Source organism: Mytilus edulis, chromosome 14 (assembly GCF_963676685.1).
Source record: "Mytilus edulis chromosome 14, xbMytEdul2.2, whole genome shotgun sequence".
NCBI classification, from domain to species: Eukaryota; Metazoa; Mollusca; class Bivalvia; order Mytilida; family Mytilidae; genus Mytilus; species Mytilus edulis.
Genome location: NC_092357.1, coordinates 28,820,318 through 28,836,991, shown reverse-complemented (window position 1 = coordinate 28,836,991; position 16,674 = coordinate 28,820,318). Strand labels below are relative to the sequence as shown.

Sequence of the window (16,674 nt, the reverse complement as noted above, 5' to 3'; positions counted from 1 at the left end):
AGCTATAGAGCTATTTGAATTATGAAATAAATGAGCATAAGTTTAAATATTTAGTCTAGCAATGTTTTAACAATGTTTGAGAATCGCATATTTGCGTACATTTGTGTCTTGCTCAATAGATTTTTCCTCGTTAGCTTCATCAACTTTAGATCTGCAACATATTTATAAGCTTTTAGATTTTCTTATCATTCCATACATGTGTGATATTTATCTCCTTGAAAACATGTCAAACAAAACAAAACTAAACATAAAAGACAATTTTACAATGTTAAATGCACTGCGTAAATACTATTATCTTCCATTTTAAATGAAGAACCCTGAGAGCAAACCGATTTTGTGCGTATGCTGTGCAACAATGTGGCATGAAGAAGATTATGAGATGTTACAACTGTTAAAATCCATCATGAGGTAAATATTTGATGTCTAAATCTTTGAAATCAGTTGTGGGGTTAATGTGTACTACTATATATTTGTTTACGGGCCAGCTGATGGACGCCTCCAGTTGCGGGAATTTCACGCTACATTGAAGACCTGTTGGTGACCTTCTGCTGTTGTTGTTTTTTCTATGGTCGGGTTGTTGTCTCTTTGACACATTCCCCATTTCCATTTTCAATTTTATAGTATATAAAACGTATTTGTTATGGAGAAATTGAGTGTAACAAGCAGATATTTAAAACATTTTTTTTAATTCTACACTATTTTGGACACTTCATATTGGTCAAGAATATTTTATAAATATATCTAGTAATGTTTTATGCTTCTTTTTTTTAAAGGAAATATTTATTTTTTAAGTTTAGGCAAAAGGCAAAGCGAAAACAAAGACAATACTGACGAGACCAAAATAGCCAATATATTAACTCTTGAAGGTAAGCTGTTACAATTAGATGTTTAAACTTTGCAATTTGATACCCAACTAGATCAAACTATATACATATGCTACTAATATACAACTGAAGATCGTTTTAAGCAGATTTACCACTGGGTTTCGTGGATACTAAAAAACGATCAAAAGATATGATATGATGCATATAATATTCTTCTCCTGTCTTGTGAAATGGAGTAAAAACCTTTTAATTTACTATTCTTTACACTCGCAAGTGAGCTCGTGTCTAACTTATGCACATATTTAAAGATTTGGTCTTTTGTTTGAAAAAAAACGTTGATATAGCTTTTTGATCTTGTGTTTGACAATGACATGTCATGCTTAAACTGCTTTTTTGGGTGACGTCTCTGCTTCTACCAGGAGGTTCTCAATTAGACTTACAGTTTGTTGTTTAACGAACGTTTTATGGAAGTTTGAATAAGATCAATTGATATTCCGATAGAACTTAACTATGATTTTCTTCTTGACAACTGGCTTCCATTTTTAGTATTTGTGATTCAAAATAGGGATTGACAATATAATTCTCTTTGCTCAGTATATTCTCTAATTGGTCGACCCAAAGTTATTTAATAACTATTTGATTGGTTTGACAGACTATAAAAAAATCAATAACGTCTGCTTTAAAAATTTGCCTACATATCGAGCTCGAAATTGACACCAGATAGTTGTTTGATTATGTTCGCTACTCTCTTTCAAAATAACAAGCCTTTGTAAAAGAATTCTGAAATGAATGTATGTAAATAAAGGAAATACAAAAGCAGAATAAAATGAAGGATCTGTGTGCTGGTTTTCAAGATTTAAGTCATTGCAAATTTAGCGGTAAATAATTATAATAGATTTTTCATACTATTAACATTGTAAACTTGTCTCTTTCAAAATCTATGAAAAATATGGATTTTATAAGATTTTCAAATATGACTTTAGAAACTATATTTTATAAAACTATGAAAAGAAAAGTAGGGTTAGTAGATTTTTTTTAAATAGCAAAACATGGATAAAACCGGGGGATTTCGAAAATCTGGCATGAACTAAAAAACAAGAGGAACAAAAATCCTTAAGACATAAACCTTTCGAAATGTCGTATTGCAACTTTTCGGTAGCATCATTCAGGAGAAACGTATTTAAAGATCTAATTTTTATTAATTATTCTGTTTAGTTCATTCAGAGATGGGTATTATGTTTAAGCTGAATATACAGTATAGACAGTTGTAAAACACTCAAAATCTCTTTTCATTGAAAATACGGGGATGCTTATTACGTATCGTCATTTGTTTTATCAATATTTATGTTTTAGCTCACGTTTTCTTTGATGACGCTTTTATTGAGAAGGTCGATACCGAAGAGAATCCTAACATAAATCACTATGTGGAAACATTCATCCAAATGGTCAAAAAAGCTGCAGAGTATGTATACAAACTCAAACGTATTCATCCTCCATTCGCGAAATAGTATATTGGTTCACTTCTATGTTACAGGTTTCTTTATGACATATTTTTCCATTTGGTTTGATTTAGATATAATTTGAACAAATTAGTCAAGCTATAGTTATGATAAATTAAGTTTATAATCTCTGCAGTTAAGAGAATAAAACAAAATATATGATATCATTTTAATTTATGTATTATTATGAGTTATTTAGGAAAAAACATCATATCTATAAACGATATGCATGGTATCAATACTATATAGATCTAGTAATAATCAGATAGCGTAAAGTATCAATAATTCTTTTATGACGTTCTTCTGTCGCTTTGGAAACAAAGCCATGTTAGAAATCCAATAAAACATGAGCTGCACGTGATTGACGTCACAATTGAAATTAAAACTTCAACTGAGTTTTATGTAACTTCGGAAATCAAAATGGAATTTATATTAGTGTTGCTCTCTTGGAAACACAAATACAATACCATCTTAAAGTACAATGAAGTAAGTTGACATGTATCTGTCCATTTGATTGTTGTGAACGGTTAGTTTTTTAATAAAATTATTCATAAAATCAAAATTAATGCCTTTTGAACGCTTATTATAGGTCCATTATATGTAGAAGTAAAACAAAATAAATGTTTCTATTGGAATCGCAATAATTTTATCATGCCATGCTCTATGCTAATTTAAAAAAGAGTAGGCATTGTATTTGTCAAAATATTACGCATTACTAACTCTCGGTATAAAGATATAGACAAATACAAAGTCTACCTATGTCAAAACAAGCAAAGACCATTTGTTCTCAAAAGTAAAATATCAAATATGCAGAGATCCATGGAAATCCAAATGTCCCTTAACAAATAGTAAAATAAAAAGCTAAAACACATCAAACGAATGGAATACAACTGTAATACTTCTGACTTTGTACAGGTAGAAAACATGTAGAAATCGGAGGATTAGGTTCTGTGTTATAGCCTAGCTAAACCTCTCACTTGCATGATAGTCACATACCATTCCGATATATTCAATCAGATTTCAGAATCTGAGTGTTATATATATATTCCAGAGAATTAACTGGGAAGAACTACACAGAAGAGTATGTTAAAAAGCTGACGCCTTATGGGTCTAGATTAGAGTGGATTCTTCCATGTAATAACAAATTACATGTCCATCTGAAGGATACAAATAAAATCAGATACAAAAAGCGATGGAGTCAGGTAGTTTTAGGTTTTGATAATGAAAAAAAAATCAATATAATAGATCAAAAAATCAATATCTTTTTTTCTCTCAAAAATGTCGAAAGGAAAAATGCTTGAATAACTGAGTTAAAGGAAAGTCTGGTCTTAAATACTAACCATGACGATAAAGGATATGAATGTGATTATAAAATGAAAGTGATGGCCTGCAATACTGAACAACATGAACAATCTTTTTTCGTTAAAGATTTGTTTAAAACATTCCAAAATAATGTCTTGTTATTACAGGTTATGTACATGAGTTACATTTTGAAGTACCAATACAAACAACCGCATACAAAGTTTTCAGCCGAAAACTTATATATATTGGCTCTTGATGGAGATGTAAAATTTGAACCAGAGGCTGTCTTGAGTTTAATGCGGCGTCTGAAAAAATCTAAGAAAATTGGAGCAGCATGTGGTAGAATACATCCGATGGGAACAGGTATAAAATTCAAATAGCATTTTTTTTTACGACAGCAAATTTCCCCCGGTGTTATAATGTCGGTGTTGTCATCGTACAAAGATATAAGGTTTTCAAATATTAACTTGAGTATCAGTATTGGATCTCTATGAAGTTGTACACCAAGGTGTTATACCTGGAAAAGAAGGTTTAGATTGATTTTGGGGATAATTGATCTTACTGTTGAAAGTAACGGGACATACTTGGGGCATAAAACAAGCGCTTTATTTTGTTTTAGGGGAAAACGTTGTGAATAAGTGTAAGGGTTTCCATACATTTACATTATGTTTTTTTTGGCCCTGACAACAAGGAGATCTGCTTTAGAAGTGTTATAATAATGTATTGTACCAAAGTAATCAGGCTTATAAATAATCACCCCGGATTCATCCGCTGCGCTCGAATCAAAACCAATTAAAAGGCCTGAGCAAGTTGGAATACAAAGAACGATAAGATTAAAAATAACGATTATATTCATGCATGTTCAGGACAAAATCAAATTAACACCAATAACAATAGGTAGGTCATGTAATGGATGCCGTCTGGAATAAAGGTCCGACAATTTTTGACATTCACTGCAAAATTAGGGTATATTGAATATGGACAACAGGCATCCAACAGACCCCTCAAAGAGTTTTTGCAAGGGTTTGTAAAGTAAAGAGAGCGTCTAACTCTCTCTACACGAGTTTCGGATATACGTTAAAATTCAGACTGTACGTTGCTTCGCACTTGACTCATCCCGCACATCCAACCGGGCACCTCATTTTGTCAAGGGTTCTACTGAAGGTGGGAAGAAGACCTATAGTAACCATATATCGATTCCCAAGTCACCCTTGGGGGTAGATTGTTGATAAATTTACAACACCTATTTACCTGTATGCGAAATTAAATGAAGATCTAACGTCTGACGGAACTCCGACTCATACGAAAACAAGAAAAGGTCGGTCTAGAGATGAACATAGTCGGTCCGCATAACATTCCGACAACCCGCTGATAAATTCTTGTTCTTCGCTATATTAAATATGTTTTTTTAGGATCATTTTTTATAAAATATTTTGGATTATATCACCAAAATATATTTTTTTTAGCTTATGGCACAATTTTTATGGAGAAAGGCATTGCAGATTATTTCTTTTAGACAGCTCTTTTATTAGTCTCATGCATGGTATATCATCAAGGAATAGCAGTATCAGAAAAAAGTCTATTATACTCATTTATTCAGAGAGAGAGAAAATAGAAAATAATGAATAATTGTCACAATGTGTAATGACTGTTTGAATCGAATTACAAAATGTAATGCTTAACTTAAAAATATTTTATAGGTCCAATGGTGTGGTATCAACAGTTTGAGTATGCAATTGGTCATTGGTTACAAAAGGTTACTGAACATGTCACAGGTTGTGTACTTTGCACTCCCGGTTGTTTCAGTCTTTTCCGCGGAGCGTCAATTTTGAAGGTCTTAGATACTTATAGTGGAGTAGCAACAAAACCAAGACACTATTTACAATATGAACAAGGTACTTTTAATTTGAATTTAATTAGCCAATATTGATTTCATGTTTATGTTGTGGTATGTTTTCTTGATAATTAATTTTTATTTATCATTTTGTATCAGTGGTAAACTTCAAGGCTTTCCAAATTCAAAACAGAAAGCCCCTTAACAAATGTCAAAATCAAAAGCTCAATCATATCAAAGGAATGGAATATTCCTGCCAAGAAACATGCATTTCCTTAAACATGGTGCATGTCAAGATTCTATCAGACGGTGATTTAAGGGCAAACGATACAGTTTTGCTGACAATTTACATATAGGCTATTTTTTGCCTGATTAAATCAAATATGGTATAAAAAATATACCATTAAGTGCTACTTTTTGAGTAAAATGAGGTTAAAATTTTATATATTTGCTCAAATTTCGAATTTATGGACGTATCGTTCCTTTCGACGGAATTTTTTTTTTTTTATTTGAGATGAACACAATCTGTTTTTTGTAAGATTATTTGAAAATTCTGTTTTATATTCATGTCCTTTAAACTTGTGCATTTTTTTTTCTTCTAAAAACTCAAATTTATCAAATATTCTTGAATGTAAAATAACAAAAAGTTTTGCTGTATATTTATCAAATAAAATAAAATTGCACTATTCACGTTTTCATGAAAATTGAAACACATAATCTCCTTTCGTAATCAAATCAAATGGAATTAAAAAAAAAAGAGGGGTCCATGGACCCGTTATCACGTTTAATAAGTTTAAATGATAAAAAACAATTGAGAACTGATTATTTTTCGGATAGGTCATAGTTTGACGTCGCGTAAAGAAACAAATTACGTTATCAATGCGTTACTTCCCCCGTAACTGTATCGTATGCCCTTAATGTGCGATATATATTAAATCTTACTTTTGTCAACATTTAACTCTTTCTTTGGGCACTTTGTCTTTGAAAAAAAAAAGATTTGCAATTTGTTTTTGCTAGGTGAAGACAGATGGTTGTGTACTCTACTTCTTAAAAAAGGAATGAAAATCGAATATACTGCAGAATCAGACGCTTACACATTTGTTCCTGAAGGATTTTATAAATTTTACAATCAACGCCGCCGATGGACACCTTCAACCATAGCAAATATTGTAGATCTGCTTATATCTTGGCGGGAAATAACAAAGGAAAATAACAACATATCTGTCCTTTACATCTGTTACCATTTGTGTTTGTTTGTTTCAACTTTATTAACACCAGGAACTATATTCATGTTGATAGTTGGAGCTATCATTGTCAGCTTTCAATGGATTCACACCTTAATTATACTGATTTTGAATATAATACCAGTGTCAGTGTTTATGCTAATGTGCGTGTATGCATCGACACAGAAACAGGTTTGTTTTATTTTTGGTTTGTCATTTGCTTAGCTTTGAAAAAAGGAACGAAAGGTATTAGCGCGACAGTTTAAATCATAAATCCTAAATAAAATGACAACGCCATGGTTGAAAATGAAAAAGACAAACAATAGTACGCATAATACAACATAAAAAACTGAAGAATACGCAACACGAACCCCACCAACAACTAGGGGTTATCTCAGGTGACTCGGAAGAGTAAGCAGATCCCGCTCGACATGTGGCACTCGTCGTGTTGCTTATGTGATAAAAAAAATCGGTTAATAGTCTAATCGGTAGGTCATATTCATTAAAGGGAAGGGGATTGTAGTTACGACGTAAGAAACATATCCGATATCATTTGTGAAACGGTTATTCCATAACGGTCAACCAACTTGTGATGGCGTCCGTAAAATTTACGAAGGGATGATTTCAACTTCATCATTTGGAAATCTTTAAATAGTGGAGGGTATGTGATTTCCTGTTCGATGGTCCGACGTTACCCTCTTAATCCCTCCTTCCATTTGGTCAAATGAACCAAGCCCGAATTTACATTGGCGCCTTAAATGCTGACAGTTTTCAAAATGAAAAAAAACAACCGAATTGCATAATGAATTTATATACACCCTCATACGATGGATATTCAATCTCAAAAATCCAAAAAGAAGAGCAATTTACAATTACTTTACGAAAAAAGTTTTTGTTATTCAACAAACTCCAAGTTTGCAATAATTTACGTTATTTTTTAATCTCCGAAGGACATCGGTGGTCGAGTTGATTTAATTAGTCCAACTACTGTGTTAAATAGCCTGTCAACAATGATGTTGCGAGATCGAATCCCGCATATGGAGCATGTGAACTCGACTCCAATTTTAATTTTCTATTTTCCTACTGAAGTCGGTGGTTCAGTCTGAGCACTCCAGCTTCCTCCACCAATAAAAAATTAAACTTACCGCAATGAAATAGCAAAATAGTTGAAAGTGTGTTAAACATCAATCAATTAATCAATCATTGTAAGATTATGCCAGTAACAAAATTCCACAAGACTAAAATATATATAAAAACATTACGTTTTTTTTTTGTATATCCTTTCCAATATCTGATAGTAATGGTCACAATAAGCAGCTACTTCTTTGATAGTTAAAAATATATATTAATTGAATGTAAAATGTATATGTGTACATGTGTAGATGTTTCCGTTTAGTCGATGTTTTATAAATTTGATATTTATAAAAGCTGGTGTTATTTAGTTAGGGAAAAATAATACATTTGTGAATTGTAATTTTGGGTGTACTATAAGTATTACTGGCGAAATGGGAATACTTACATGCATTCGTGTTGTACAGTCCATGTAAGCGAAAATTTGTAATTGCTCTTTAATAGATTAACACAATATCCGGGGTAGCCTTTCATGACACGAAATCAGTACATGTACAGCAAAAAAAGAAAACAAAAAAAAAAAGCACTCCAGAATATTTAAAGTAAAGTATAATAAAGAATCTGAATACTCTTTTGTGGAAATTTTTGGGAATAAAAAAAATATCATCTGGATTTGAAATTCGTATCTGTCATATTTTTCAATGTAACTAATATCAGCATCAATGGATGACGGTAAGAAAAATCAAAAGTTATGAAAAAGATGTGAAGGATAAAAGAAGGGACATTCAAACTCACAAATGAAACAAAAAATGCCTTAATGACTTTTAAAGGTCATCAGTCGAAAAACTAACAATGCATAGGGTACACATGGTAAATGAAAGAGAAACACAAGTTTGGAAAAGTCAACAATACACATATAGAAAACTGAAAACATCATGGTGATCCCGATATGAAAATAGAATGATCACAAAAATGACCAGCGAACAATTTGAAACGAATTTGATTTATCCTTGTGCTTTGTTCCAAGACTAGGTTTATTGTCAGTTAATTATTGAAAGGACACAAAATCTTATAAAAAAAGTAACAAGTTCTGATGAATATTTTGTTTTAGCTAAAATTTGCAGCCATCTTATCCTGCATATATGGAATCATTATGCTGATTGGCTTGATTGGTGTTGTTAGAGATGCTGTCGACATTGGATTTTGCTCAATTGCCACAATTTTTATCTTATTTCAAGCCGGTGTTTTCATTATTTCAGCTATTCTTCACCCGAAGGTATATATATATTTCATCTGTTAATATCATTGTAAACACATACATCCGAACTCTGATCTCTAAACGACATTCATTCTCGAAATTTAATGTGTATTTCTACCTGCATTCAAAGTTTTAAATCTAAATACTCGACTTTGAAATGCTAAAAAAAAATATTGAAAAAAAAAATAATAAAAAAGACTAGACGGTTTGCCGTTCTTTTGACTTATTGTTCAAGGTAAAGAACCAATAACTTGTGCTTATTCAGAAAGACCATACATGAACGTAGTACTTTAAACAAAATGGTTACTTCGTTGCTGTAACATGTGTGACTGGGTCAAAAGTAAAATTGTTAGGTAATTATGTTCTCGATTGAGATCTTAAAAACTTGCAATCCTTGTAGACTTCTCAAAGGTTTTTTTTTGAAACATATTTAATTGATATTTAATTTGAATTGGGGAGCATATTTTTCCCGTTGCAAGGATCAGAAGTACCTGTTTGTGTATACTTTTAAACTTCTGGGAACCCGTGCGCTCTTAGATTCAATTTAAGCTATAATAATACGGAAATCCTTTATGTTTTGATTTTATGTTAATAGGTCACATAGTGAAGAAATGATATATACTTACAATATAATATACTTTTATCTAAATGATATACCTCGAATCAGACAGGACGCTTATTTTCAAATTAACCAGCTAAAATGAGTCTTCACGTTGAAACCAGTGCTCATACATATTGATGATATACTTGTAGGAATGTCTCTGTATAATTCCGGGGCTTATTTACTTCTTTGCAATACCTTCAATGTCCATGCTTATGTTCTTGTATGCGATTGGTAATTTACATGATGTTTCTTGGGGAACAAGAGATACAAAGTCAGAGGCAACGTCCTTCATTGGTAAAAGTCAAGAAGAAATGGAACAGGAAAATTTTGCACGTAAGTCAATAAAAGAGGGGCAAAAGATATCAGAGGGACATTCAAACACACAAATCGAAATCAAACTTAGAACGCCATGGCTAAAAAACAAAATGACAAACAGTCCAATAATAGTACACAAGACACAACATAGAAAACTAAAGACTGAGCAACACGAACCCGGTTAAAACTATTGCTGATATTAGGTGCTCCGGCAGGGTAAGCAGATACTGCATTAAATAACTTGTAAACCTTCTGTCAGAAACTTGATTCTTTGACCTTTACTTCAATTTTAATTTTATTGTGACTTTCACTTTTGATCAGGTTCAAAATTTTCCTTTTATACCCAAATACCTTATATCTCAGATACTTTTTGAAATATGTTTTTAATATTTGGTGTATGGAATGATTTTATAGTGCAAATATTCAACTGACAGGTGACCTCAGTATCATGGTTTATCCGTTGAAATTAAGTTTTTGTCTTTTGGTCTGTTTTCAAATCCAGAATGCAAAAGATCAACTGTATTTGGCCTAAGGAAATATTTTAAAATGGATATTTCAGTCTGGTAGGCATTATTTGACCTCGACTTCATTGTTCTGTTGATGTACAATGTAAACTCTTTGTGTTTTTGGTCTGTTTTTCGTAATCTAGAAGCAACGATCAACTACATATGGTGTATAAAATGATTGAAAGAATTGTATGTTTGTCTGGTACATTTGTAGGACTGGTCAGAGCAGTCCTATATTCGGTCACAGGTTAACTTTGACCAGTCCAAATGACTGGTTATCAAGTTAACTTGCTGTACAGGTTAGGAGTGCACCCATCTGTAGGTATCATTTTACCTTGGCCTCATTGTAAAGGTTCACTGATCATTGTTATGTTTAAACATGGATTCATCTTACATGTACGTAGACATCATATTCAAGTTGTTATGGTAAATAAAACAATTTTAAGAAGGTATGGTTTGTTTCTTATACTACAAGCAACAATCAAACCAACTAAATTCGGTGTACGGAATGATTGTAAGGTGTACCAGTATTTTTGGCTTGGTTTATCTGAACTTGACTTTATTTTCTTGGATGATATGGAATTAATGTGTACATGTAGTTCAACTTTATATTTAGGAAGGTCAACATAACATCAATGGTTACTAAAGAAGAAAAGGCATTTGATCGTGTGCACTATAATTCTTTTAATCTGTAATGTACAGATTGTTTAAAATTTCAGCTCGTACTTGTACTTGCTGTACATTTTATTACCGGCCTTGTCATAATAGGACAATTATAATTGGTGATTGTTTAATAAAAATGTACAGAAAACCACATACCAGTTGAGCTTTAATCCTATGTCAGTACTAGATTTATAAGTGTTTATTTTTGTGAGAAGTACCCAAAAAAACATCTTCCTTTAAACTGTTACTTTAAAGAAAACTCGGTGGACTAGTGCTCTAAGTAGCTCGTTGACTGTATCGCTAGCCTGTCAACACTAAGGTTGTGAGTTCGAACCCTAAACGTGGCAGGTACACTAGATTCGAAACTTAATTGACTAAGAATGTCAGTTGTCCTGTCGAACATTGTCGAAGGTCGTTTATTCTAATCGTGCATTGCTTTGTCCACTAAGAATGACTGACCGCCACGAAATAGCAAATAGCGCAGAAAGTTGCATAACACTCCAATTTATTAATCCATCAGCTTATCAAACTTTACCACAAAAAAAAACCAAGAAAAAAAATATTTCAGAAAATTAGATTTGATTGTCAAAAAATTAAGAGAATACCGAAGGTGACTATAGATATTTCTTGAAATACAGCTACCATTGTACAAATAAAGCTATCAGATTGAACGAAAAAGCATTGAAACATATTTTTCGCAATAATATTAAACGTCACAAAGTCTTGGCAATATGAAAAATGTTAATTATATTTGTGTGTGGTAAGACGCCATCATTGTTTCATAACGTTATGTACATAGTAATCATACTGAATTATTGTTAATGAGTAATATTTCTTTTTGGCTGCTCATTGATAAATGTATAGGTCTATCGAATATGTTGTTTGTGTTGTATGTAGACCCCTCCACTAAGACATTAGTTTTTGTATGCACACGTATAACAATGTGGTTTTTATATAACGTAGTCACAGGTTTGAACGATGTTTTCACTTTAGACTGGTTAATATATGTATAATTATATATATGATCATTTGATTACAGTTGTATGCTCTGTCCAACAAATACTTACACAAAGAGGGATTATATATTGAGTATTCTAAATAAATGGAAGTATCCGAAAGATGATCTGGATGGTAACCAAGGAAATACAGAGACAGGTATGTCAATATATAAAAAAAAACAAAGGTTTCATTGTTCAACAACCCCAAAATTATTTTAGTTCACAGTCATATTGTTTTTTGTACAACAACAATGACGGATCCATAAATTTTCATAAATGGGGGCACACTAATTGCCTAAGAGGGACCCACTCCATTCTTGCTTTAATGTTTCCTATATAATCAATCAACAAAAAGGTTGAGCCGGGCACCCTTGGTAACCTCTAACCACCTTTAAACAGATGTGCTACTAACAAATCATTTTAGAAAACGCCTGAAATAATACTTTTGCAACTTGAGATAGATGCAATTTCTCTAACATGTTAAATGATACAAGGTTTATAAAGAAGAAGATGTGGTATGATTGCCAATGAGACAACTATCCACAACAGACTAAAATGACACAAACATTAACAACTATAGGTCACCGTACGATCTCCAACAATGAGCAAAACCCATACCGCATAGTCAGCTATAAAAGGCCCCGATAATACAATGTAAAACAATTAAAACGAGAAAACTAACGGCCTTATTTATGTAAAAAAATGAACGAAAATCAAATATGTAACACATAAACAAACGACAACCACTGAATTACAGGCTCCTGACTAGTGACAGGCAAATACATAAATAATGTGGCGGGGTTTAACATGTTAGCGGGATCCCAACCCTCCCCAAACCTTGGACAGTGGTTTAACAGCACAACATAGGAACGAACAATAAAAATCAGTTGAAAAAGGCTTAACTCATCAGGTAGACAAATACTTGTTGATACAATCGGTGAATATGATACATTTATATGATACATAATTCAGTTGGTAATGTTAAAACAAAGAAAATAATGCTTTGAGATCACAGAAAGCAAAAGTCCGATTTTCATGAAGAACTGCAACATCCATATAAAATTACATAATTTTATCATCAAACTGAATATTAGAAAAGATAGGACATGAGTGCCAATAAAACAACTTTCCACTAGATCCCCACAAATTACATAGAAAATCAACTATATTATACCACTAGGCCTACATCTGTGAGCAAAACCTACACCGCATAGTCAACTATAAAAGCCCCGAAATGACAAATGTAAAATGATTTAAACGAGAAAACATACGGTCTGATTTCTGTACAAAATAATGAACGAAAACAAATGATATACAGCATCCAAAGACAACCACTGAATTACAGGCTCCTGGCTTGGGACAGGCACTTACAGAATGTGGCGGGCTTAAACATGTTTGGTGGGCGCCCATCCCTACCCTAACCTTGGACAGTGGTGCAATAAATTTAATGTGATGACTCATAAGCAGTGAGAGAAAAATTACTTTGTGCAATGCCACGATACAGGTATCGACAGATTATAGAGTAATGTATATAAAAATAATAGTTGTTTGATTTTGATTTACTGATAAATCAATACAATACCAATGAAACCAGTCTTAACAGAACTGAATATTTATTTGGTAACCTTTTAGAAAAGATAAAAATAGATTATCGGTGATCATCTTAACAAGATTGATTTTCTCGCTTGAGGCGGGACGGCGAAAGCGAGAAGGGCAATCGAATTGAGATGAACAATTTTACCTATGACGACGTCGTCAATTTCATTTCAACTTCTTTAGTAACGCCACGTGCAGGCTTAGTTTCTAGCGATAATTGTCCATCTCAAGCAAGTAGCATGATATGAAAATTATCACAAAAAAAGATCAAAGGAAAAATGCACAAAATAGCGATAATTTAAAGTATCGACAAGTTTATCTGGATCATATCTAACTTGTCGGGATTGTTAAACAACATCTCCGTAAATTAATTAGAATATGCTTTCCCGTTTGAAATAAGTCGTCCACAGAAACAGCCAAACTTCCAAACAAAATCTGTGTATGATGAGCTGTGTCTATGACAGAATTTTTAAAGTGATTTATGGTAACAAAATTCCTGACTAAATAATTTACCAATATTACATACATACATAGATAACGTTTATTAAAATCTAAAAAGGACCTGTTTGAAGAAGGTATTTTTGCAATGAGAAATAATACTCTGATTAATATACATGAACAAGTTGTAGATGGTAATACCATTGAGAATGAAAATGGGGGAAAATGTTCCTGGCTTAAGAAATGTTTCAAAAATGATGGTAGGATTCAGCTTTTTCGAGTTAATGTTCACCCCTTTTCTAGAATTTTTGTAGAAATAAAACAAAATAAGGTGTACTTAAAAAGTTGGAAAATGTTTCAGACCAGTTATAAGTTCAAACAACAACACAAAATACAAAACACACAAAGTAACAATCTAAGATGAGTTAAGGTAGTACAAAGACCAATTTGATCTTATGAATAACCGATTGTTTCTCAGACTATAAATCAGTTAACCTTTAATCAATTTACTCTGAAGACGTCACATGCAGTCTGAGAAAAAAACATGACCTTGGAAGTTAACCAGATACAGGTATTGCCCTGATGTAGGATCATAAACCAGAGAACACAACAATATGTATATCAGGTCATTAAGAAATACTTCTATTCAATTTGGAAGAGAAAAACATCAGCTTTACATAAAGCAAAAAACCCTTATTTCTAATTGTATACGTATATATTTAGTTATATATATATTTTTTTAAGGGTATCGAGTTGATATTGAAGATTTAGAATTCTGAGGTAAGTACATTTGAAAATAGAGAAGAAAACAATAAATCACAAATAAACTGAACTCCGAGGAATACTCAAAACGGAAATTCCCTCAAGGAATGGCAAAATTAAACGATAAAACACATCAAACGAATGGACAACAAATGTCATAATCCTGACTTGGTACAGTCATTTTTCGAATGTAGAAAATGGTGGATTAAATCTGGTTATACCAACATGACCAAGTCAGGAATATAACAGTTGTTTTCTATTCGTTTGATGTGTTTGACCTTTTAATTTTGTCAATTGTTTAGGGACTTTTCGTAAGTTTTAAGTTTTCCTTGAATGTGATTTTTTTTTTGCATCTATAAGTAGAGAAAAATATATCATACTGTAGCAGATTGGTACATGCATTTTGTCTTTCCCTATGATTTTACCCTATATAAAAGTCATCGGTATACGTACGTATAAAACATATTTGGCTCGTTTAATTTTTCATTAAGTTTGACAAAATATTTTACTTTGACCTGTTTGCAAAAATAATTAAATTTTAGAAATTGGAACCTCAAAATTTACAGGAATAAATTGGTTGACAACCACTAATTTTGATCTGTGAAAAACTCAATTTCTTCTTACTAATAGTATGTGATTAAAACGCTAAGCTGATGTTAAAGACTTAACCCCCTTACGTGTTCTGTAAGCCCTTAAAGAATTTATTCAATTGAAAGTATCCATAGATAGCATAAAAGTAAGACATTACCATGACCAAAAAAAGACATCGAAAAATTGACGTGCTTTACCAACCTTATAGGAAAGTAAAGAAAAAACCTATACGAAGAACCTTTACATCGTAACGCTAAGAAGAGATAATTCTGTTAAACCTTATTATGTGTCGCTACATGTAAAAAAGAGGGACAAAAGATACCAGAGGGACAGTCAAACTCATAAATCGAAAATAAACTGACAATGCCTGGCTAAAAAAGAAAAAGACAAACAGACAAACAATAGAACACATGACACATAGATATCACATATAATTTTATAAGAGCGCGGGAATATTTGTGTTTTTATCGAAACAAAACATGAACTTTATACAGATAAGTTGTTTAATAAGATAATATTTTCTTCACAGAATCGCCCAGAGAACAGGATCCAGAGGAAATTTCTTTCGTAGAAGTAAATGATTATGCAGACAGGTGGAGTGTCGAAATCGACGAACAGGAAAATAAGTGGTGGATAGAAACCACCAAAAGCAATCTAAAACCCTTTCACAGAGATCCGGCGAAAAAGAGAAAATACTTACAAGAAAAAAAAATTATTCAACAAAAATTAATTGATATGCGAAATCAAGTTTGCTTGTTTGTTTACATGCTGAATGCTTTTTTGATAACACTCATATACTCCTTGACACAGGTAGATGTATTCACAGGTTCTTTATCCATATTTGTGGACTGCAGGGGCAATCAAGTTGAGATTGTTCCTATAGCAGTACTCTTCATAGTAGTGTTTGGTTTTCTTCTGTTAATTCAATTTATCTGTATGATTGTTGATAGATTTACTACGCTTGTCAATATTGCTGCCAAAACACCAATATTTGTCAACAAAGTCACCCCAAAGACTAATGATTAATAATTGACATTGGATAAGAATAATTCAGTTGTGTTTAGTTTTTTACTTTTGATTCAATGTATCTGTATTATTAGTCATTGATTTTTTACGCTTGTACATATTTAAGCTAGTAAATTTATTAATAACAAAAAGTCACTCCTTCATAACCAATGATTGACAACAAC

At 32.2% G+C, this 16,674-nt stretch overlaps 1 protein-coding gene across 1 annotated transcript; it reads left to right on the top strand.

Annotated features, from left to right (window-relative positions):
- Window positions 1-355: 355 nt before the first annotated feature.
- LOC139503251 (chitin synthase chs-2-like) lies at window positions 356-16,510 on the top strand. Its single transcript, XM_071293012.1, has 12 exons — window positions 356-408; window positions 793-866; window positions 2,178-2,286; window positions 3,375-3,525; window positions 3,793-3,988; window positions 5,326-5,520; window positions 6,477-6,874; window positions 9,765-9,948; window positions 10,490-10,493; window positions 12,139-12,254; window positions 16,014-16,077; window positions 16,435-16,510. Exons 1-12 carry the CDS (start codon window positions 356-358, stop codon window positions 16,508-16,510), a joined length of 1,620 nt encoding a protein of 539 aa, XP_071149113.1.
- The last annotated feature ends 164 nt before the right edge of the window (window positions 16,511-16,674 follow it).

Excerpts from the sequence above, each read along its gene's own strand:
- LOC139503251 (XM_071293012.1), top strand. The coding sequence starts at position 356 with ATGTGGCATGAAGAAGATTATGAGATGTTACAACTGTTAAAATCCATC. Across the intron at positions 409-792 it reads CTGTTAAAATCCATCATGAG|TTTAGGCAAAAGGCAAAGCG; the intron begins GTAAATATTTGA and ends TTATTTTTTAAG. Across the intron at positions 12,255-16,013 it reads CCAAGGAAATACAGAGACAG|AATCGCCCAGAGAACAGGAT; the intron begins GTATGTCAATAT and ends TTTTCTTCACAG.